At 35.9% G+C, this 25954-nt stretch overlaps 1 protein-coding gene across 2 annotated transcripts in view; it reads right to left on the bottom strand.

The window, feature by feature from the left end:
* The window catches only part of prkg1b (protein kinase cGMP-dependent 1b), a 235748-nt gene that overhangs the window by 25176 nt on the left and 184618 nt on the right, over nt 1–25954 (bottom strand). For both annotated transcript variants that reach the window (XM_077206124.1, XM_077206123.1), the window contains exons 6-8: nt 17898–17975; nt 15386–15480; nt 4108–4173 (exon numbers count right to left, since the gene is read on the bottom strand). In XM_077206124.1, coding sequence (XP_077062239.1) covers nt 4108–4173; nt 15386–15480; nt 17898–17975 — 239 coding nt within the window. The remainder of the gene's footprint in view (nt 1–4107; nt 4174–15385; nt 15481–17897; nt 17976–25954) is intronic.

Consider the following 25954-nt stretch of genomic DNA (forward strand, 5'->3'; position numbering starts at 1 on the left):
ACTTCAAGTCAAGTCACCTTAATTTTTATAGCGCTTTATACAATACACATTGTTTCAAATGATGATTCAATGATGCTATCAGAATTCAATTTGGCTGCAAAGCAACTCTAAAAAGAAAAAAAAAGTAATTGTTCAGCTTAAGTCAGTTCAGTGTCGATTCAGTTCCGCTTTGCAGAAGTGATGTCATCAACAGTGATGTCATCATCCAGCTTAGTTCAGTTCTCATTCAATAGTGTCAGTATAGTCAGATATTGTTGAAAAATCAAAGATATATGATTTCAAAACACACTAAAATTTCATTATGTAGAATAATGAGGTTTAACTTGAAGCTTTCAAATTAAAATTTCTAAAGCATAATTATAAAAACAGGACTTTGCCAAGGCTGTGGAGTCTAATCTCTGCCAAACAGACATGTTAGGGTTTTTTTGGGCCACCAAGTCCTTCTCAGTAGAAAAACAAAGTACAACAAACTTGAACCAAACTATATATTTATATATATATATATATATATATATATATATATATATATATATATATATATATATATATATATATATATATATATTATATAGTTATTCATCATATAGTTTATTCATCATATATATATCGAATGGCATAGCTTTCGAGGGGTTAAAATTATGTCACCCCTTAGCCAGATGCAAAAAAAAAAAAGTATTTTTTCCCCCTGACTTATTAAATCTGAGAAATGTGTATATATCTTGCTACATCATAAGAGATTTAGACATGAGAGGGATCCAGTAATAGTGTTCATTACTATAGCTGAGGGCTTCAAGATGTGACTCATCCACCAGACAAATCTCACATTATCTCATATTTTTGTTAGAACTCTGATGAAACATTGAAACTAAAAGGGGAAAAAATATTTTATGGTTCAGAACTGAAATGTAGGATTAATCGCTTGCTTTAAATCCTAATGGCATCGTTTCGTTTGATGTAACCATGATTTATACAGTCTTTTAAGTCTTGGCAGCTGAGGTCAGGCAGGACACCAGTAACCCGAGCCATAATAATGATTTGATTGACATTTAAAGTGTGAATGACTTTATATCACTGCACTGTTGACCCGTTCCATGATTTAGGCTATTCCTAGCACAGTCCCAAGAGAAGCCCCTGAATCAGTTGCAGAAATGTTTTGCGGGTGTGAATTCATGAATTTCACTTTTCACTTTCATATACTTTACATTAAAATGCTATTTAAAGATCTTGAAGTTCTTTGATTCAGATCTTAAAGGTGAAGTCTATAATTTCTGCTTCAGTCACATGACCAAACGTAACTGCATAAATAACTCTTCAAAACAAACATTTATTGGGTCCATGACAAATAAGTCCAAAATGTAAAACCATATCACAAATCTATTTTTTTTATATAATATTAGATAAGCTGATTTGGTAACGCTTTACTACAAGGTCTCATTTGTTAACATTGGTTAATGCATTAACTAACATGAACTAACAATGAGCAATACATTAATTTTAGTTCATAAATTAAAAACATGCTCATTATAAAATAGCTCATAAAATGAGCATTACCATAAACCTTCTGATTAATGATAAGACTGAGGTAACAACATCCTAAAAAAGGATTTGTGCGTTTGATAATTAGAAGTTGAACAGTTATTTTCCCCCACAGAACACAAAAGGAGTGTCTGTTAACCCTCAAAGACCCAAATATAGAAAAAAATATTTGTAACATTTTAGTAAGTTTTTAAGGAAATGTTGTAATATTGCAACGTTGGGCCTGTTGGGTAGCATAATTTCTGTCTGAACAAATATACACTAATAATCACACAATATTAGTCATATTTTTATGAAAAAATTATTTATTATAAAAAATATGTTCAGATTGTATTTACAAAACCTGATGAACTGAGTGAAAACTATGGCATTAATGTGATTTAGCTCTGTTCATAGCAATGTTGATTATGACAGTCTCAAAGGCAGTTCTTGTCGTCCGAGAAGCAGAGGGGGGCATCGAACTTGCTGGAAAGTGTGTTGATGTAGCCTTTACCACAGTATCTGCAGCGTCCTCTGTTTTGTTCATATCTTCTTACACAGGCTTTTGGAAATACTCAAGTGGTGTATGAAGGGAGACGACATCATTAGTGATACCCTGACCTTAGAAAATCAGGATTTGTATCAGCCAGAGATACCCGTCACAGGGCATGGTCTGTGTTCTTGAACGACTTGATTTTGTTGGCATGTTGTCCACATAATCATCAGATGGGTGGTCACTGGGCTTTCCTTTTCCAGTTCACAGGGATCTCCACATTCCTCTTCATCAGAATCCATTTCAAAATCGCTGTTCCCATTTTGGATGGCACCAATGACATCATACACTTTGTAGATAATAATCTTTCCTGGCTGGTGGAATTCTGAAAAAAAAAAATATATAATAATAAAAACACTGGTTATGTTCCATATCCCAATCATACACATTTTAAAGAATTCACAAATTCCACAGAATTCACACAATACAGTCTGTCTAGCTTGTTGTGTCCTCTACTTGTCCTGCTAATAGCATTTATACCCCCACATTCCAGAACATCGTCTACTGCCCTTCATGCAGCAAGCAGATATTTGGGCAAACAAACAAAGCCCAGAAAAGAAAACAGGTAAAGTTAAGTATATTTTGATAAGATAAGTATGATAAGATGATAAGATCAGATCAGATAAGATACTGTAAGATAAGATACAGATAGTTTCAAATATTGCTGCACAAAAACTTTCGAATTCTCAAAGAAATAATATATTCCTTAATTCCTTTTTCCTTATTCTTTAAAACGTTAACTTATCATTTAATAATAACTACTGTAAGTTTTGATTGAAACTCAAAATTGTAAAAAAAGAAGACATCTAAAACTTGTGAATGATCAAAAACATTGTTTCTATTAGTATTTATTTCACATGGAACAGGTCAGAAGTCAAATATATTCATGTAACATGCAAGGTGCAAATAAACATTTTGCTACCACTTTCACCCAGTGTTGTAAAATTACAACACTGATATATTACACACTCAAAATCTAATATATTTAAAGCATTCAACAGTGCCTTAATATCTGTATGGTAATAAAAAAATATTTTGTGCATTTTACTTACTTGAATGTTGATTTATTCAGTCCAGTAAAACAAGATGATGTGCTTCAAGGCAAGTAAGCAGGTTGTGTGAGTTCATGGCCAAGAGAACAAGCGTATTCACATAATATTCCATCCAAAAGCATTCCAAGGCTGAACATTAGGACCTATAAGTTGTGTTAAATGGTCTTTGCGAGAAGAAAAACATCTGCAGGTTTATTTTAGTATCTAAAATCGATGTTGTAATATTACAACAGTGGGCATATTTTTTAGTTTTTGACCCTAAACCATAACCAAATCTGTGCAGTTAGTTTGTATATTTCATTCTGCCAACAGAAACAGCTTCCAGAAGCCAAAGTGAAACCCCTCTCTGCTCATAACACTCTGACATTTTGAATTTCTAAAATTCCAATGGAGAAAATGAATGGTACAAATTCTGGATTCCAAGCTATTAAAAAGACATGAGAATCAGTGTTGCACTCTAATCCTACAGGGAATCATCTGAATGAAACAGTGGTTAAAATCACAGGTCAGCTAGCACACAATATAAAGAGTCTCTTAATGAGCATTACCATAATGCTCATGAAGAGGACTGAAATAACATGCGATTTCCAGCAGAGAGTAAAATGCGGTTTGCTTGAGGGGTTGCTTATTTTATCTCTTCCTCAGACTGAAGGAAACTCAAAGTCTCTGGAGTAAGATGTCCACAGGGGTAGCAGGAGGGTTTGTGAGTCCCGCTGTGCAGATGGGCATTGTCCCACACTGTTCTGCCACACGCGGTGCCACTCAAATGAGGACATTGTTTGTTTCCTGACAGTCTGATGTCTAACGACAAGATTTCGCTCCCTGAAGTTAACTGGCATAAACTAGCATACCTTGCCGCGGTGAAAGTCGTGAGAGGTCATAGGAAATTAGCGGCGGTAATTTAGTGAGCACACAGTGGAAAAGATGAAAGTCTAATCAAATTTCACAGCATCAGTAGACGCACACACACACACACACACAACTCACTCTCTGTCGATGACGAGGCAGGTGACAGCTTCAGCGGAGACGACATTAGCCGTCCTGATGTCTTCTCTGCGGGGACACAAACAATTTATGTCGATCATACACAGCCAGAATCTACAATGTATTTGTTTTTATGATGAATTATTGAACCACATGATATTATTTAGTGTTTCTCAAACGCTTTGGAACATTTTTCAAAACAGTCCTTACATTCTCTAAACTGTAAGTTCAATTGTCACAACTTTTTAATGGAACATCTGAACTCTATTGCATGTCTGCAAAATGTAGTAACTCACCCAAAACAATTAATTCATGCTTCAAAACCTTTATTGTGTTAGTAAATTGTGTTAGTAAATTGTGTTAGTAAATTGGCTTCATGCTACGGTGGCCGAGAGAGCTCAACGAGCTGCAACTGAAGAAAACACATGCAAATAGAAAAACACCAGCAAATTAAGAAAACATCTTCATCAGTTTGACAACACATGTCCTGCAAATAAAATCTCATGTTTTTTTCTACTTTTTTGTTGATGCCGACCGCTTTCTACACTGAGCTTTTTAGATACAAATTTCAACAGTAAGTAAAAATTTACTGGGAAAAGTAAATCAAAAATAATATTTTTAATTATACAGTAATTTTTTTTTGTTTGTAGAAATATGTCACATGTAAACTATGAATTAACAGTTGCTTGTTCATTTATACAAACTTTATTATATCTTCCTTTAACATTTGTACATATATTCGTATTGGTCTTCCACAACATGCAATTGCAAATTTTCCAGTTCACCTTTAACACATTTCTACAAAAATAAATGTACTGTATACAAATGTATTTATACAGTACTGCTGTAGCTGCTGCTCTTTAGAGTTGTGACGTTCCTCCATGCTCAAAAATTGTAATGATTATGCCATGGATAAACTCCATATAGGCTACTGTGCTTCCAAACTTGATGGGTTGATTGGTAAGATTGTGATTCCTATTTCATTACAATAAAACCCACTGTAGCATGTTTGTAACTGCGCAGCATGTGAAAAAATTATACTGTTTCAGAAAAATTTGCATCCATAGAACACTGACTCTTCCTAATCACTGGCAAAATGAAACAAAGTTAATCATCAGCCGATTGTTATAGCACATTCTTCACCGCATGACACAGCGCAACCCAAACATTTGCCACTGTAAGGTTTCTCATAACAAACACACACGGCACACAACAGTTTCTGTGGCATCACTCAGCATGGTTGCCCTCTGTGTCACTAGAGTCTTCTTCACTGCAGTCTGACAAACATTCACAGGAAGTGAAGTCCATGTCTAAAGGAAAGATGAAGGCATAGACTGCCATGGTTATGTGCAAATGCCTTCTGTACTGAGCTGAACTTCAACACAGCCCTTGTGTGTGTGTGTGTGTGTGTGTGTGTGTGTGTGTGTGTGTGTGTGTGTGTGTGTGTGTGTGTGTGTACGTGTATGCGTGTGTGTGTGTGTGTGTGTGTGTGTGTGTGTGTGTGTGTGTGTGTGTGTGTGTACGTGTATGCGTGTGTGTGTGTACGTGTATGCGTGTGTGTACGTGCATGCGTGCGTGTGTGTGTGTGTGTGTGTGTGTGTGTGTGTGTGTGTGTGTGTACGTGCATGCGTGCCTGTGTGTGTGTGTGTGTGTGTGTGACGGCTCCAAACAGCTGCACAATCCCCATTTACAATGACCAGGTGGGAATGCTGATTGCCTTCACACAAAGAAAGAAAGTGCCTCTAAACTCCCCAACCAGGCTCATTGGAAAAACATGCCTGTGGCGATATTTTCTACAAAATGATATTACGTTGCCTCTTGTATGTTTCGTGCCACTTTTAAAGTGCAACGTCCAGTGATTGGCAATAAAAGCATGTTCTGATTTCTTCCAAACCTGAATGCGGCAGTATTTTATTACATTGGTTGCTGTACATATCACGGCAGTTTAGAAACAAAATATCTGGTGATTGGCGCTAAACAGTAAATGCTCTATCGTGTTTGAAAAACACATTTGCTGAAGCCACCATGCCATTTTAGCTTGCTTCTACAAGATTTTCACATATTTTAATGTGACTCGTGTTTCACAGGATTCATACCTGAATGATCCACATCACAAGTACCGTCCTGTAACAGGTGACCTACCAAGCAAGTTTACTATGTTAGAAAAGCCATAAATATGGAGCTGATTATGTGCAAATGTCAAAATGTATTAGTTTACAAACCACGGACTATGGTACAAGTGTTTTGAGGTCATAACTTTGTATTGTTCATGGAACCTCATGAAAAAAAGTCTTTATTAAACAATAATTTGCTCCTGTAACCATAATTAAAAAATAAATGAATGTTGTTGGTGTTTTACTACCACTAGTGTAGATTGCATGTATAGGTAGTTAGGTATGCTTTTGGAGTTCCACAAAAATGTAGGTAGAGGCATGTTTTTTTTTTTCAATGAGCCATAGGTTGCTTAATATTATTTTAAATCAAATTAGTCTCCGAAAACATTCCCAGTAGTGCAATATTATATTTATTACATTTTATATTTTTATGACTAATGACTGATTAAATATAATACAAGACATTAATGTTGAACACTAAAGCAAGCTATTATTGGTCATACTCTTTGAACAAATTTGAACTAACCCCTAACTATAGGTAATAAATGTTATGGTGCAACTCACCGTTTGTGCTAAAGACACAAATCATAACACAAATCGTGCGGCTTGTTAAACTCCATAGCAACTGCAACACATGAAAAACCCCTCAGAGCACCTGCGACTCAATAACAATTCCCCGACAACCACCCACAACCCCCTTAAATTGTGACAGAGTTTTAAACAGGGAAGCACCACTCAAACAAACTCCAAAAATCTTGTTGCATCTATACAATTACATTGATTGTTCTTCAAATAACTGATTTGTTCAGCATCATCAACAAAACCAGCTGCAGACAGCAGACCACTTATGTACAATTACCATAAATAGCCTGTAAATTGCCTGCCACATACACACAGTCATGGCGTTTGACAAAAGTACACACATTTGAAATTATAAGTAACATTTTTATGATGGATTTTCATATTTTAAGTCTAAGGGCAAGATTTACAAACCGCTTGCGCAAAAAACAAAAACAAAAAAACAAAAAAAAAACAATGTCAGGATTTACTAAAGTACTAAAAATTAGCAGTGAAAGGGCATGGACAGGGTTATTTTTGCTTTTTGCAAATTGCATATGCTTTGATAGGAGTTTCCCTTTCAGACGGAAAACTTATGGGAGGAGAGTATTTAGATGAATCATGCAAGGTGATTTACTTATATTTGCGCTAGTAAATTTACTCGTATTTGCAGCAAACACCCAAAAAAAGCATGTCTTAAACTGAATGCTAATTTGCGGTGCTCTTGGTAGATTGCGTTGGTCATTAGGGAAATGATCCGGCTGCGTCTGTGTTCTTTAATTTTCACGTCGTCAGTCGATCACATGCAGAACTTTACACTCTCATCTGTGCTTTTTTGGTTTTGCGCTCTCATGCTAATTTACCCTGTTAAGTAAATCTGGCCGTAACAACTCTTGGTATGGTACAAGGCTTTTATGCATTTGAAAAGTAGCATAGATAAATTATAAAATTAAAATGTTTCCGGTTTTAATGTGACATTTAAATAACACAATGACAAAAACAAAAATCAATCCCTGTGACATGCCACCCCCATCCTCAACTTTGACATATGGGTCTCCAATTAGCACCATGCAGTTGTGAATATTTTACTTTCCAATTGACAAGTCTATGTATAGGGTGTCATTAGTGTCTGCTGTCTAGAGACCCATCTCCATGTGCTAGAAATCAACTGCCTCAAACTGGCTCTCATTCGATATGATGTTTCCCGGTACAATTCCAAAAAAGAAGAAAACTCCCATTGAGACAGAACATATCAGAGGTGCCCCAGCTCTTGCAAATAATGTCCAATTATATCACCTGATGTGACTATTACAACAGTCGTATGCTATTCACATCTCAGCTACACTTATCACGTCAATTGCACATGAGGATTAAAACTGCCACTAAGAAAGTCCAGCACAGGGGAACATCCTTCAATTACACTGTCACACTTCAGAGGCAGAGGGATGTCTTTGAAAACTGTGACAGCATTAGGTGAGGATCAAGTCAAAGAAAGACAGAGGGAGGTTAAGACCAGCCAGTGCAAACGTGTTTTAGCTGTCAGTCAATGTCTGGATGTAGTGAGCGCACATCACAGCAAGTATGGAGTGAGGTTTATGAGGGAAAGGTCAGAGCCGTCAATCAAGCTCGGAGAATATAGCAAGACGAAGATGAGGTAACACATCAAGGTTCTCCAAGAAACTGAAACCAAGTTTAACATGCTGGTTGTGAACATAGACTGTAAAAAAATATGGACGTAGTGTCCGTGACGTCACCCGTAGATTTCTGAAGAGCATTTATGAAGTCTAAAGTGGGCGGAGCCTGTCATCGCCATCTTGGCAGCGCCTCACTCCCGGATAACAGAAAATGGGCAAAGAGGCGGGACGTGGGTGGAGCTGAGATGCCTGGATGCTGAAACCACGCACGCCTAGCTCTCGACGTGATCGAGTTCGCTCAGGCTTAGGAATATGCTACTAGCAGTACCAAGTCTGCGATGCAAAGGGCCTCTCGCTAAAGTGACAGTTGATGATGTCAATAGTTAAAAGTTCCTGTTTTTGCCCTTCAAAATATTATAATAGAGACATAGCTACAAGTGAGACTGTATATCGTGATTCTGTATTATTCTGCTAGTTGAAAATGTATTATGCAGTAACTTACAATATTTCTCTGAGCGTGAGTGTGACAGTGATTTATGTGCATAAATGTCAGTCACTCTTTTTTTACAGTCTATGGTCAGTCAGCGTGGCATCGCTCGTCAAGTTCATAGAGAGCTTTATTCAGTCTATTTCAAATTCTGATTTTGGTCGCCTCTCAAATGGGTCAAACCATAGATATTACCAATGAAGTTCAAGTAAATGTGCTAGAAATCCGCGCTCATCCAAGGATGTGCATTTATTGCATGGACGGAGAAAGCACCGACACCTGCATGATCTCATCAGACGGTACAGAAGCATTCATAGTCTATCTGTTCCGTGAGAGCAACGGTACCTCAGAACGAGTATAACCTCTACTGTATATCTATAGACGTTTTTAAATCTGAAAACTCCAGAAAGCAACGAAATTGTCAGAAATCCATTAGTGCATGTTACTCGACAACGACGGAATCCAAAGGTGTGGGCAAAGTAATGGGTGCATTAAATTGTATGAAATAATTCCGAAAAAAAGCACAAACACGGCGGGGATGCCAAGTTCAGCAGCTGTATGCAAGAGTTATACAAGAATTCACCCCCCTCACAGTTTTCATTAAGGGAAAAATTAACTATATAGGCCAAATCCAATTTTAGTTCCAGGCTGTAAACATATTTTATTCCACTGTAAAGTTGAGCATTTTAATATAGGGGATATATGGAATTGACTCCCTTTTGTAGCCTGTCTCTAGCAGCCAGTCGATAAATTGCAGTTTAAGTCACTTCCGTATTGGCTTCAAGAGAGAGAGAGACGGGGAAGCTTCACTTGGTTGTGAAGCATGAGAGGTCTTCAATGCAACATTGTAATAATAGGGTTAGCTCACCCAAGAATACATTTATGGTAGCCCTTTTTTACTGCATGCTTTCAAGTATGGAAAAGAGTGGTGTGAATATTCTTCGTGTTACAAATCAAAAAGAAAGTCATACAGGTTTGGTGAGTAAATAATGATAGAATTAAAATTTTTGGGTGAACTAAAGCATAATGTGAAAACCAACAGTATAGCTGAGGTTTAGCTAAAAAAGCAATTACACTGATGTAGCAATGCTTTTAATTTTCTGGGAGATTTATACTTTCATAGGACTTTTCACATGCATTCTAACTGTACTAAAATAACTTTTAATAAAGTCACTTTGTATTGTATAAATGCAATGGCTAGACACAAGACTTTGAACAAGAAAACAATAATAAATAATTTAAAATGTCAAGTATTTATACATCATGGATGTGTTTGTTGTATTTTAAATACAAATGTAGACAATTTTCAATAAATTTAAAGTAATGATAATCAGTAACACTTTACAATAAGGTCTCAATTGTTAAAATGAGTTAATAGTAATTTGATTTAGTAAATTCTGCTAAATTGGATATCTTTGGAAATTCCAATTCATTAATGTTAGTCTGTTTAGTAAATAAAGTAAATAAATGTTCATGTTCGTGTTAGTTGACAGTGCATTAACTAATATTAACAGATACATTTTTTGATCTTAATAATGTATTAGTAAATATTGAGATTAAAATTAATTGAGATTAATAAATGCAATAGAAATATTGTTCATTGTAAGTTCATGTTAACTAATGTAGTTAACTAATGTTAACAAATGAAATCTTATTGTAAAGTGCTACCAAGAATCAAATGAGAATAACCTTTGAAAATAACAGGTAAAAGTTCTAAAGAATTGGGATGAGGAAATGAGGGAATGTGTTTAATTGGCATAAAAACAATGTCACATAAAAAAAAAAAAAAAAAAAAAGAAGCTTAATGGTCTTAAGATAGGCCTAATTTTAATTGATGTTTGTGTTTTCATTAGATTCACCCATTTAGTGCTCCTTGGTCTGAATGCGTTTACTTTCCTTCCGGTGCGTAAAGAAAAAAAGGAGAATCAACATCTCCTTAACTGGCAGGAAAGTAATTATTTTGCCTCAACAAGGTGTTTTGCTTAAGCGGGACATGAAAGTTTACTTAGCATACAAGCTGTTGCACATCAAAGCAGTGAGCAGCCTTTAATCCACTGGACCACAGCTATTGTCATGGCTGTTACTTAGTCAAATCCCAGGCAGCTTCCATATCACACAAACCCTACTCATAACGGCGTAAAAAATATTGTTTAAGATGAAAGACTGACTTGATCCACTTCAACATAGAGTGCTGATTGATTTGCTAAACATACTACCACTTAAAAAAAGAAACTAAACAAACAACAACCAAAACAAAAACGCAAGACTCTGTGCTAATTAAAGCTGAGTGAGAGGTGAGATCAAAGACATGAAGATCAAGAACACACATTTGTAGGAGTAAGAACCTCTTCAGGCAAAAACTAATAAACTCCTCATCAGCTTGGTCGTCCTTGGGCAAAGATCAAAGCAAGAGCTATCTAGCTATGTGTCTTTGTGAATAAAAGAAACTTGACAATTAAACAATAGATCACACAATGTCTATCTATCAACATAGCTGTCATTTGTAACAAACAACAATCTCAATGAAGTTGGCATGCCATGAAATGATATAATGACTAAGATATTAACAATTTGTGCCGCAAAAACAAACGTTTGTGCTGGTTTGGTGTTTGAGACATTTTTTTTTTAGGTTGTATGACTTCACTCTTCACCCCATGTCGCTCAAATCGCTCCAAATAATTCATATGTGTTTGGTTTGTGCTGGTTTTTGCAGTTAAACACAATTTTGTTCGCTATTTTTATTGTATTTCCTTAGATATAACTGGAATGTTTTTGGGAGCTGTGATGTCACTCTCGCTACGAAACTGCGTTGTTTAGTGTGATTTTTGCCAGTTTGTGCCGTTCAAATGAATATAGTATGTATTCCCCCTTTCTTAGAAATAACAAATGTAGGCTAATTCGGACAGTGTAATGCCATCCAAATTGCTCCAAAGTTTGTCTGTAACTGAAATATATTTTTTTTACATAAATTTATTTATTGTACAGACCATCATATGCATGGGCGGCGCTAGGGAGGGGCAAGCAGGTGCTTCAGCACCCCCAAGAAAGACCAAAGCACCCCGATAGCACCCCCAAAAATAACTTCTGGAAGCAATTATATTCAGGCTGTTTTCTATGGAAGCCCGAACCGCATGGTGAAGGAAAAAAAAAGAAAACGTATCTTGTTATTTCGAGATATTAAGTCGTTATTTCGACATAATATCTCTTTATTTTGACATAATATCTCGTTATTTCGACATAATATCTCGTTATTTCGACATAAGTCGTTATTTCGACATAATAAGTTGCTATTTCGACATAATATCTCATTATTTTGACATATCTCGTTGTTTCGACATAACTCATTATTTCGACATAATAAGGGGACATTCTAATCTGCATTAATCCACATTAAGGTTATATACCACTTATAATGGTTTTCAATGGGAGGAAAATGCTTAACGTGTAACTAAACAGGTTGCGTTCATATTCTGGGCTCATCTGATTTTTTTAACATAGTATACTTTATTATGATTTTAGTATCATAATGATTATTAAATGCACGCACAATTATCCTTTAACTTGATAAATGTTGCAGATATGTTTTACTATGCACAAACAAATTCAGAATTAAATGAATGTGCGGCAATTTGTACAAATAGAGAGTCTGTAGGCCTACTATACTTGTTTGCAGGCATTAAATAATCACATTTGTTACATATTTGTTAAAGTATTATAATGTTATTTTTTTTTCTATCTATGTTGATTATGAAAAGTGAACAGCATGAGTAAGATAGGATGTGCAATATATCGTTAGACATGGAGTGGGTCATGATTTTGACCACTTCATTAAGTTTTGTTTTGTAGAAAGCCTTTATTTAAAGTGAACTTCTTTTGTATAAATTGTATCTTCATTTTAATAAATTTTGCATCAATCAATTGCCTTGATTCAATAAATAAGAAGCAAATATAGCAGACAATATAATCATGACATGGAGGCGCCGACGCGGTCACTTGCATTGCACGTGAACTGGAGTGCTTCTCATCATAAATTAACCGAAACTCAGCGTATACCTCACAGACATGAGAAATATATCTATAGAAAGCTTGAAATCTCTTTAAACAAAACAATTCAAAAAGAAAAGATAGGCCACTCTCTGATTATGTAATCCATTATGTGCATTTCTCTCTATAGGCGCGTTCACTACGGAGATGGCGATCGTCAACTTCATCTTCGCAACAGACACTGACACAGAAAACACTAGTTTATTAATAAAAATCGATGCGTGCGTGTCATCGGATTTACAAATGCACATCTTACTTGTTGCACGCACATATATTATGTCAAAATAACAAGATTTTATGTTTAAATAACATTATTAATAATAATAAATCTTAAAGAATATTTGATTGAATGCTGAATGTTGTGCTTGTTCAATTTAATAAAAATAAAACTTTAATTGTAATAATTAAAATAATTGAATATTAAAATTTTTTTTATATATATATATTTTTTTATTTAAACAGGAAAAGATTAAGAGCAATCGGGCCTGACTCAGTATAAAACTGATTTTCAGTAGGTTCCTGTTCTGCAGAACATAAATACCTCAAACATGACAGAACTCCAGGACCATACAATAACAAACACACAACAAGCACACAAACCACGATAGTAAAGAAGCATCAGCAGGAGGCCATAAAGGTGTTTGTTATTATATATTGAGTGGCCAAGTTTCGATAATTTATTAATAGCATTTATATGTATATATATATATATATATATATATATATATATATATATATAAAATTGCGCAGCTCACCGTCAATGATCTAGAACCCACTCAGCACCAGCGTTAAAAATTCTCTGGCGCCGCCCCTGATCATATGGATTTTTTTTGTTTTTGTTTTTTGCTGTAAATTACTGGCTGCAAATAGAATGAAACCATTTAAATTCAAGAGGCAATTAGAAACTAAAAACTTAAACTTATAAGTAAACTACAGATTATACAGATTATTTTCTTAGCGTTATCTTCACTTTTGATCTAATCCGGTAGATCAGGTTTTATTTCACTCTCTTGTGCATCACAGGTTGGCATAGTGTACTAGAGGCAGTGACTTCATGAATTTTGTCGTTCAAAATTTATGAAAGTATGTCCTCCTTGATCAACGCTTTCATCCTGAGATCTTGTCCAATGAGTCCTGTGGCCACACCATATAATACTACTTTCTAGTATTTTAAGTTAATTCTATCAAATATACATTTTCCCAGCATGGACCTTATATTTTGTGTGCAATCTGCAGACTCTTTATTCCGGTCCATTAACAGCTTGCCCCTTTTTCAGGGTCAATGACCAGTTTAATACCGCAACACAACTGTGGAAACCCAGCCAAGTGCACTAATGCAAGCATGTCAAATAGAAAAAAGAAGAAAAAAAATAGAATCCCTTTTATATGTTTACCACTATTCGGTAGGGTAAATGCCCAAAAACAACAATAAAATAGACTAAAATATTAAATAATGTTTGTCACAACCACCACAATTAATGCACTAACACTTCCTCTGATCTCCACTAGGGGTCCTCACTGCATATGTTCTGTGTTTATCCATTGCAACAGCTGTTCAAAAAGTTTCAAAACTAAAACCATCATGTGAAAATAAATGTGTAAATTACATCTGAAAAGCATCTCTTTGCTTAGCAGGAATATCTTTCACTTGAAACAACTTAATAGCCATAATGGAAGCCGAGTGAAGTTGCCTGAGGTTGGCCTCAACTGAATCAGCAGCGGTGGGAATAATGCAGGAAATATGGAAATAGATCTAAGGATGATGTTCATAACTGACCGACCCTGTGAGAAATATGATATGGGGAGGATATGTTTATCTGACTGTTCTGACTCAACCAGTCTCCTCACTCACTAAGTGCTGCGAGCTCCCAGTCCGTTAGACAGTACACTTGCAAATAAAACCTCAAATATGACAGGCATTTTCATACAAGCCCATTTCAAATCAGGTTAAAAACCAAATGAAATGCCATTTGCAGCTACCTATACTTCCATAATGTGAAATATTTTAAGCAAACAGGAGAAAAAAATAGGCGAAGACTACACGAATAAGAGGGATTGCTGAAAAATCCCTCTTACTAAAATAAAATTGTTTCAGAGGTGGAGCAAGTTATTGCATTTTGATTAAATATAATGATTTGCTTTTAATTGATTAAAACCAGGAATGTGCATAAAAGTTCAAATAAGTTCAACTTTAATTTTATGTTAACTTTAAATGTTTTCTACTTCCATTCTAACAGTATTCCTGAAGCAAGCTGAACAACTCAAAACAGATGCTTTGTTTGGATGTGCATTTGATTGTTCTCAGTTAACAGCCCATTAGGCATGTTCCAGCAGCAAACGATCCATCGAGCACATAATTGATGTCAGCGCTTGCATTCGTAAACATGGACAGTGGCCAGCTGTGATTGTAGCGCTGTATAAGTAGTGTGCAAGGAAGTTTTTACCCTTGAAGGGCTTTTTCTCCAAACCAGTCTCCTTTCCCTAATGCCCGAAGATAGACAGGGGTCCCATTGGGTGGATCTTCTCGAGTTACGTTCACCTGCAATTACAGATTATTGATCATTAAAGGAGTAGTTCACTTTAAAATGAAAATTACCGTGTGATTTACTCACCCTCAAGCCATCCTTGGTGTATATGACATTCTTTTTCCAGACGAATACAAGCGGAGTTATATTAATAAATGTCCTGGCTCTTCCAAGCTTTATAATGGCAGTGGATTGCAACCGATGCAACAGATTGAAGCTCAAAAAAGTGCATCCATCCAACATAAACGAACTCCAAATGGCTCCGGTGGGTTAATAAAGTCCTACTGAAGCAAAGCGATGAGTATTTGTAAGAAAAGTATTCATATTTAACACGTTACAAAGTAGAATTCTAGCTTCCAGCCAAATGGCCATACGCAATCTACTAATGCGCAACTTATAATGTCGGAAGTAGCGTAGTGCGTCATGGCATAGCATAAATCTCAGCAGTACGTCGCATTACTCGCATAAGTTGCGCTTTACACTTATGTCAGATTCGTATGTTCGTTTAGCTGGAAGCTAGTTATTTTACTTTATAAAGTTTTAAATATGAATATTTTTCTTATCGTTTTGCTCATCAGAAACTAATCAAAACTCATCAAACTCATCAAAACTCATCGTTTTGCTTCAGAAGGCCTTTATTAACTCCCAGGAGCCTTTTGGAGTTCATGTATGATGGACAGATGCACTTTTTTGAGATTCAATCTGTTGGTTGCAATCATAGACTGTAGAAAAAGATGGACGACACCCCTTCATTCTCTTCCATTGGTGAAAACTGAAGCCGCCAAAGTCCTAATATGGCGCTGACATCTTTTTGGACCTGCTCCTGAGCAGTAGTGAGTGTGGGACACAAGTCTGCGCAGTAGTGAGCGCGGGACACGGGTCTGCACAGTAGTGAGCCGGAAGTAAAGCTGCGATACAAAGGTCTCACACTCGCAGAAACCGTTAGTACAGTTACAGCAGGACAACTCATTACGTCAATGTGAAATAAAAAGTTATGGACATGTAGAAATTAAAGCTGAAGCTTCAATCTCCTCCCGAAAATTGACAAATAAGTCCGTTGATGCCTAATCGACAACTTCGTTTGGAGAAGCTGTCAATCACAGCTGTCAATCATGTCGTCACATTCCTGTTTTTATAGCATCAAATTACTAACTAAAGACCAAATTTATTTTTAAAAAAACGAACACTTAAATGTACATCAGCGTGAAAAAAAAACTACATAAAATGACAGAAAACATCTTTGGAAAAAATTTATTTGAAGTGTAATTTCATTGTTTAGTTTCCATCGCGTTTATTAGACTTCATGGGGAGGCGGGCTTTATGACCTATACTGGGATCAGCCACCGGGGGAAGATCGAGACACTCTGGCTTCACTTTTCGGGACTTGTGCGGCACACTTGGTTGCAATCCACTGCCATTGTAAAGCTTGGAAGAGACAGGACATTTAATAATATTACTCCGATTGTATTCGTCTGAAAGAAGAAAGTCCTAGGATGGCTTGAGGGTGAATAAATCATGGGCTGATTTTCATTTTAAAGTGAACTACTTTAAAAGACTGAAGAATCCTCGGTTTTGTTCCTAAAATGTCAATTTACTTTGTGTTATAAGTCAGCATTTATCACACTAATGATAGCAACAATAGAGAGAGTGTATTTGGGTGAATGCCTCTTATAGATGTATTCAGATTTAACGGACAGTTCGTACAAAGATTATAATTTTGAAAGAGCAAACACGGCACATTCTGACTAATAATTCATAGTGACCACATCTGTCAAGCTTCAAAGAGACAATAAAACTCCATAACAGTATCATAAAATAGTTTATATGACTACATCTGTGTAAGGAACAGACTGAACTTTATGAAGTTATTATTCAATGAACATCTTCCCTTTCACTTTAGCTCTCAAATCCAAAATCCAAAATACAACCTCTCTACCTACATTTTCTACCTAGTACTAGTAAAACCTTAAAGTTTTATTAATTTTCACACAAATAATTATGTGATTAATGGATTAATAAATACTTATTTTTGTGCATTTACAATGTTTGTAGTCCATGTTAGAAATCATTTCTTAATTGGAGGGGAAGATTGTCAGTGAATAATTACTTAAATTTCACCCAGTTCTTTACACAAGTTAATTTCTGAAGACTTGGAATATAGCATACAACTCATATGGACTTCTTTTATGATACTGTTTCTGTTATTTTTGGAGCTTAGACAATGTCACTTTTGTTGAATGGAAAACAACTGCATGAAGATCCTTCAAAACTTTTGAAAATCCTTCAAATCATTCCGTCCTTTTGACTTGCAAGTGCATGAAGGTTTGGAACGACATGAGGGTGAGTAAATGATGACAGGATTTTCATTTTGGGGTGAGTTCGTGCATGCAACCTCTTTGGTATTCTATCTTTGTGACAGAAAAAATCTTACCTTTCCTTTGCTAATGATAAAGAACGTGTCCCCTCTGGCACCTTGTCTAATAATGTACTCTCCGTCACTGTAGTGAGTCTGAGAAACAAGATAAAGTGAGAGAGGCAAAGAGAGAGAATTACTAAAGTGACAATTTTCCCTTCTGGTCCAATTTTCACAATGTAACTCCATTACAATCATCCTCAAGCCATCATGAAGACGGTGCCTCAATCACACAACAGATCACTCCAAGGTTGCAACACCAGAACGAGTCCTCTTAGCACTAATAAATGCTACCGGCAAACCACAGTAGCCCCCATTGCAAAAGTAAGTCTACCGAACTCTAAATAAACCTCAATATTTAGACTACTAATACTTAGGGATCTGTACAAATGTACTGACCTTGTCCAGCTCCGTTTCTACTATGATTATGAAAGATACTTCAAACTGTGTGTCTTGATGAGGACAGGTGTGTTGTTATTTGTCTGAGACCTTGGAGTTCAGATTATAGAAGTATATCACAGATGCTTGGAGATGTAATCTATTGACTTGAGCCAATACTCCATCTAGAATCACCTAGAACACCCTGAACTGCACAGCAATGTGATGAAACCTCTCAGAACACCATAGCAACCGCATAAGCAATGCCCTGGAAACCACCTAGAACATCCATGGCAACTTGTCAAGCACCACTTACATTTTCTTCAACAAATGTAAAATATTGTTTTGTTCCAAAATCTGTTTTATGCAATTCATAACATAACACAATTACACTTTCTTTTTTACAGACAGTTTGACATCAGGTCAATTACTTCAATGGTGGAGCAACAGTGTAAAAATAATCTTAAATTAAAACGAAATCCCTGATTATTACAATTAATGGCAAAAAAAAATTCTCGGAAATGTAAACCGGCACTTAAAGCAAAATATAAAATATAATATAACTGTTTTAAAACTTTTCTTCATGACAAATTCTAACCTTATTATAACTTTTTGCATATATATATATATATATATATATATATATATATATATATATATATATATATATATATTTATATATATATATATATATATAGAACAGTGCAAAAGTTCCAGTTAAATGTTTTGTAACTGGTCAATTTGTATATATATAGAGAGAGTGCTACGTGTGTCTCTACATAGCCACTGGTGCTCATTGGATGAACTGGAGGTAAACATCAAATAATGCAGATGAAATACTCCATTACTCACGTGGTAAAGTAAACAGCCTTTAATGAACAGGGTTAAATCATTAAAACCAGTTAAAAGAAGATCTATGGGTTTCTACTTTTAACTGGTTTTAATGATTTAGCCAAGTTCATTAAAGGCTGTTTACTTTACCACATGAGTGCCTTGGAGTATTTCGTCTGCATAAATAAGAAATACATTTGAAGAAATCTATTGACACCTTGAATACTAAAGCTAGTTCCTGGCACAGTAACACAATGGAGCACATTGAGTTTGTACAACAGGAACAATCTGACTTAAGATATGATTTAACACATTGTATTGACGTAATGGAAGAAATGATAATCAATATTCATTGTACATGACATGGACATATATAATGTGTTTCCATAACCATGATGCAATAGGATTGTATAGTAGTTCCTGCCAACAGCATTGAAGATGTTTTGTAACTGGACTATTTGTGCTCTATTGTTAGTTATTGTTATTCTTAAAGTCCCCCTGTAGACAATAATTGTATCCCTTAAAACTCATCTTTGATCACCAAAGTGGCATATTTAAATGTTTTTTCCTTGAAAATGTCTTCATGCCTTAAAATAGCGTGAATGCAACTCTACACCCTTGCCTCGTAATATACGCAGTTCTTTGAATATGCAAATTATCCCCGCCTCCACTCACTCACAGCAGGTCAGAGATTCACTCGTTGACGATCACACATTGTTGTGATTGGTTACAAGGTAATTTGTGACGTCAGAAAAACCAGCGATTTCAAAAAACGCGTTTTTGAGACTGTCTTTGGTTCACTGCAGTTTTAAGGATAAATACTCAGCAATGGTGCTGACTTATGAATTTGCACATGGTTTGTCTTAAAGTCCCTGTAAAGTCAAAATGAAGTATGTGTTCTGAGTTTGTCATATAACAGAAAAATGTGTTATTAGACACCCAGCCAAATTTGAATGATAAAAAAAGCCGGGAAGTACATAAAATAAGCTAGCAAAATCTTGAAAAAATGAGCAGTAGTCTCTGCTCTCAAACGCTGGGGGCGTGTCCGCTGGCTGCGCTGAAACCACACCTACTCGTGGTAAAGCTGCCGTTGCCACACTCAACTGTCACCCGCTACAGCCGGAATGGATGCTCCTAGCAGCTTATTAGGTTAATTATAACATAAGCGCACAAGGCAACTTACACTCATTGGTGGGAACGCACTGCTGATGAAGTCACCAGTTGTCTGCACGATGGGAGGATGAACGACCCGCGGCGGGAGATAGTCGTTCGGCCCCATTCACCAGTAACAGTGGATTATCAGTTTGTCTCCGACGAAAGTTTAAAAAACTATCCCGTGTAAAATGATCACTACAGAGGCGGGTTTTGGTGGTGATCCTCAGCTCTCCATCAAGGTGGCTCTTCACAAAATTAATCCACCTCTTCTTGATGTGATCGTATTTAGTGAATTTAAATAAGGACACCGATCTGTTCTGTACGTGATCGCATCCAGGTAGTACGCATTTCCCGTGACGAAGACATAGCTAACTAGCAAACTGTAAGCTGTAGTAACTAATAATACTGACAGTAACTCGCGATTAAGCGGCAAACTGATGCGAATGTGCTCTATTTATATTGTTAGGGGAGCGGCCAGTGTCAGGGGCTCCAGTGCGTCATCAGGTAGGGGCGGGGCCAGGAGCTCAGGCACTCCAGTGCATCATCGAGTACGCTTTTAGCCCCGCCCAAAATATCCGTAAAATATCAATGCTGAAAAACTGTTTAACGGTCTAACTCCACAATTCAGTACTTCACAGTTCACAGTCTTTGTAATGTTTTAGCAATACATTTCTAACATTTATAATGTGTTTAGATTTTTTTTTTTTAATTGCCTTTACAGTTACTTTAAAGTATTTTAAAAACACCACATATACATATAAACAACACTAAATGCCTGATTTTCACCACAGGGGGACTTTAAGAAGTTATCAAATATATTCTTAAGAAAAACTTAAATAACAGGCTTTGGTATTATTTGATTGAAATGTGGCTATTGCTGAAGACTCACTGAATGAAAAACACCTCCAAGCCCGTCTTTTTCCGCTGCCTACAGATATAGTTATCATAATAAGCACACAGACTATTTTTGGTCGCTACTGGCTTGATTTAATCACTGTTTTTAGTAATTACGTTGTGTTTTTAATGCACCGTGTCAAGTTAAAATAGCTATTTTAACAGACCCTGTCTCAATAAGATGCAGAGGTTATTTCCATTCATTGCACTCCGTCTTTCTTGCGCTCTCTCTAGAGTGAATGTGTCCGCTATCTGTGTTCTCTAGTTCTAGCTAGTGAACGTTTACTGTATTTCCATACCTCCGTGTACCCTGCTCATCAGCACATTTCATGCTATGCAGACTTAGACACACGTCAGTCACTGAGCACCGAAACAGCAGCCGCCTTTTACAGATCATCTTGAACCAAAACAACAAGCTTTTACTGCATTATAACTACTGTAATTTGGAAGAGATGCAAACCCGTGACGTTATACTCGGAGCGGTTCATGAATCAAATTTATGCGTTTCAATGGTAACACTATATCAACGTTGAAATTAAACTGCAACAGTCAGGTGGTACAGGTCAGTGCTCTTTAAGTTGTTTATCGTCGCTGTCCGATGAAAACTGCGTATGTCCATTTTGCCGATTTTGAGATTTTTCGACGGATAGAATGTCCAGGTTCATTTCCGTATACAGTATGCTTCACGTTATCTAAATGACCAATGAAAAGTTGTGAAATCATGTCATCTGATTCTCACGTATATCCATTTGGTGTCAAAGCTGTCAATCACGCCGCATATCTCCCACCCTGTGGAGGCATTTCGCCCGTCTCGTGAAGTTTCATTTTAAGCACCTCTGGAAGCTCAGCATTGGATAGCCGAATAACACTGTGAGGTAAAGTATCAGCAAACGTTTGTTTTTGACAACTGTCCACAAGTTTATTGTATATTCACAAAATTACGGTAGGACTGTGCAAACAAAGTATCAGTCTAGCATTGCCATTACAGTGTATTGATTCATTGTCCCTTCATAGTTTGCAAGAGACAATAAACTGAGCGTATTTAATAAACTGAGACGTAGGCTATTTAATAAACTGGGCGTATTTAATAAACTGAGATGTAGCTATTTAATAAACTGAGCGTAGCCTATTCATCTGTCAATATGAAACGCGACTTGGTCATTCTAATTAATGATCGGAAGAACGCGTATCGACCACCCTTACTGTAAAATATGCACGTATGTCCATTTAAACTCGATTTTGGTCAAATGTGGATTATATCTTTACACTGGCAAGAATATGGTTACATTTAAAGATGCCGTACCAAGTATGCAACGCTACGTTCAACTGCTTTTGAAATTACAGTGTTTTTTTCACTTCCTGAAAACTAACCGTTTTGGACATACGTGAGTTTCATCGGGCAGCGACGTTATGTTCATTATTATTGTAATGTTATGTGCTTTGAGACATGAGGTAGTGTAATGCCGTCTCTCACGATGCTTTAGTGTGCTCCATGCTGTGTGTGTTTGTGTGTTTTGAAGGAGGCGTGGATTTGGATACGCTCTGAAGTGAGGGTGGGATCTTATGCTTTCAAAGCTAGTTTGCTATTACTAGCCTATACGAAATTACCTACCCTACCTTTAATGTTTGAAACAACCCAATAAATTCATTAAACATCTTACCTTTGGGGATTTAAGACAGGTTGGAGCTGATCCTAGCTTAAATTAATTATTTACAATGATTTGAAGGAATATTCTTTTCAATAATATGAACACTTCTTAAATTTTGTCTTATGAACAATCGTAAGAAAAAATGTATGAACACCAACAAAATCCAATTATCTTTTTTCTTAACTTAAAAAATAAGAAGGAAAAAGCAGGTGAGAAGAATTTCGTGAATCCGGTCCTTGGACATAAAGACCCCAACACATTTCTCATAATTTCAGAGATCAAGCCCAGTCCATGAAGTCCTGAAACTTTGAGCAACCCTAAAAGATCTGATTTGAGATCAGAAGAAGATCACATTAGTTTCCCAGTTGCTACACACAGATGAACTGGCTGCTCCTGCAGCTTTGCACATGCTATCGCTGAGCTCACCTTGAGAAGGTAAGGATTGCATTTGCCTCTCTTTTATACTGTTAGGATGTATTGTTAAATACCACCTCTCTATGGCATTTGTGGTTTGCTGAAAATAATTCTGACTCATCCAGCAGGGTTAGTGCACAAATGAAAAGCACATTTATAGTAATGTGGATACAATGGACGTTCACAGGGCAAGGCATTCCAGAGGGTTTAAAAGCAGAAATGTATTTATTTTTGTAAGCTATGAATATAATTATCTCTTTAAAGTTTATTTGCAGAAATTTAATTTAAAATGTCCTTGTCTTTAAATTGTCCTACTTTTATTGGTGGGTGAATTTTGGCAAATTCCTATCTGTGGAGTTTTACTAAAATATACCAATGTCAGAAAAGATTCACTTTTGGTTGATTATATACTGTGCACTGTATTCAAAATCACAAAATCTCTGGATGACCTACAAAATATGCAGTAAATAACAGAGCTGACTGTGTGGAACACATTATCCCAAATGTTCAATGCACTCAAAAACGCACACTGGAAGTAATATCAGCTGCAATTTTTAACATATTGTTCTTGACATTATCCGATTGGACATGTTGAAACAAAATTGGATAAAAAATTTGAAATAACAATTTTGATAATAACTAGATGCAACCTAAACACAAATGTACTAAGGCTATTGACAATAATGTTGTAATAACACTATCTGAAACATTTATTGCTGCATAATCCCTACTGATTTTCTATTTTAACTCTGTGATTCTTCTCCAGAAATCCTTCCTCTTTCCACTCTTTGCCCTACCTTCTTTTATTCCTACCATTAGACCTTACATATCTGATGGAAAAAATCTGACTTTCTGACCCATGTTGCTCTAATTTGAACAGTGCAGTATAGGAATGCGTGCCAATTCCAGCACTTCACAAGTATGTCTGGGATAAAGCCCAGGCACAGCTAGTTGCCATAGACAAAGGGCAATAGAGTGCAATTGGGACCGCTCACTTTTTAAGTAACCTTGGTTTCAGAAGTTTTTATCCCTTTAATTTTCCTAATAAGCATTTAAAAAAATTTGTGCACGCACCAAAGCAACCAGATGAAAAAAAAAAAATGATGAGTAAGATCAGACTAAAAGAACAAGGCGTTGTAATGTATGTCTTCTAAGGGGAAATTAGACACTCATCCCATGAAACACTGCAAATTGTATAACTGAATCAGAAACAATACTATATAAACAATTGGTTATTGTCTTTATTTATAAGTATATATACAACCCCAAATCAGAAAAAGTTGGGACATTTTGTAAAATGCAATAAAATCAAGAATCTGTGATTTGTTCATTCTTTTTAACCTTTTTTTAACTGACAAAAGTACAAAGAAAAGTTTCCAATGTTTTCACTGATCAACATAATTGTATTTTGTAAATATGAACACATTTTGATTTTGATGACTGCAACAGACCCCAAAAAAGTTGGGACAGAGACCTAATAAAAGTGAAAGGATTATATAGAAATACAGCCACATGTGCTCAGGAATATTCAGATATTTCAAAGTAGAATAACTGGTTGTCGCATTGTTTTTCGTAGAAACAAGTATTTGAACTTATAATGCTTCTCAAATGTCTGCAAAAATATGATGGTATTTTTATGCTTTAGTACAGTCAAAAAAATGACACAAAGCACCTTTAAATCACTGTGAGTGGGTGGTCAATACTGAGCTCTAATTAGATTGGTGGATTGGTCTCTTCGGGATTATAGACAGTGTAGTTATTCACCGATAATTCAGACATTTCTTAAAAGTTGTTTTGTGACAGAACTCTTATAACTTTAGAGTTCATGATTTATATATTATGACTTTTACATCAGGAATGTAACTGTGAATGTTTTGTGTCTACTTTTTCAAATCTCCCACAATACTGTCAATCATATCTGGAACACTGTGTTTTATTTGTTGAAAAGTAAACAATTGAGACTCTGAACGCATCTTTTCTGGATTTTTTAGTCTGTGCAGGTTTTTCTGAGCCACTACAGATAAAGACATCTGGGTTTGGTTAAAAGCTATTAGAAGTGAAAGAAAAATCAATGACTAATTGCACTAAGCACTTTACTAATGTTCACATTAAAGTCTTTAAAAACTTGCCTTAGAGTTAGAATACACTCTCTGAGGGTGATCAAGGTGAGACAGACATTGTTAGTGATACTAGAATATCTTTGAAAAACAATTTATCTGAAATATCTTTATTTTCAAAGAATAAAATGCTCTAATCACAAATATATATTTTCCAAACAACATTTTGATATTTCAGGGCCTTGATCATTATCTAAATGATGATGCTGTGAAACGAGAGACTTTTCAATTGAAGAGTCAATATCTTGAGACAAAAAGTAACACTGAAAAGTGGAACTCTTATTTTCATTTCACCTTGTGTCTTTGTCCTTGTGTTCCCCTGGAGGACATTATCATCAAGCATCCATTTGGTTTCATTTTTAAAAAATGAAAAGCTATTTGCGTTAATTTCCTGCTTCAAATGGGTTTCAGAAGAGCCATCAATTTTAGAGCCATAGATCCTTAAAATGGAACATCACACTGAGCAATTCTCTGTGATGACCATCTCCACACTTAACAGCATTATATGATACCACAAGTTTGTTGCACCATCAGGCTTACAGAGTACGAAAATATATTTAACATGCCAAGAACTTTGGCAGTGTAGCACGTCCCACACATCAACTTGCTTGGTTCAGAAGGTCTTGGAGTGGAGACA

Source organism: Siphateles boraxobius, unplaced genomic scaffold, assembly GCF_051911475.1.
Source record: "Siphateles boraxobius isolate OS27281-9 unplaced genomic scaffold, OSU_SipBor_1 55, whole genome shotgun sequence".
NCBI lineage: Eukaryota > Metazoa > Chordata > Actinopteri > Cypriniformes > Leuciscidae > Siphateles > Siphateles boraxobius.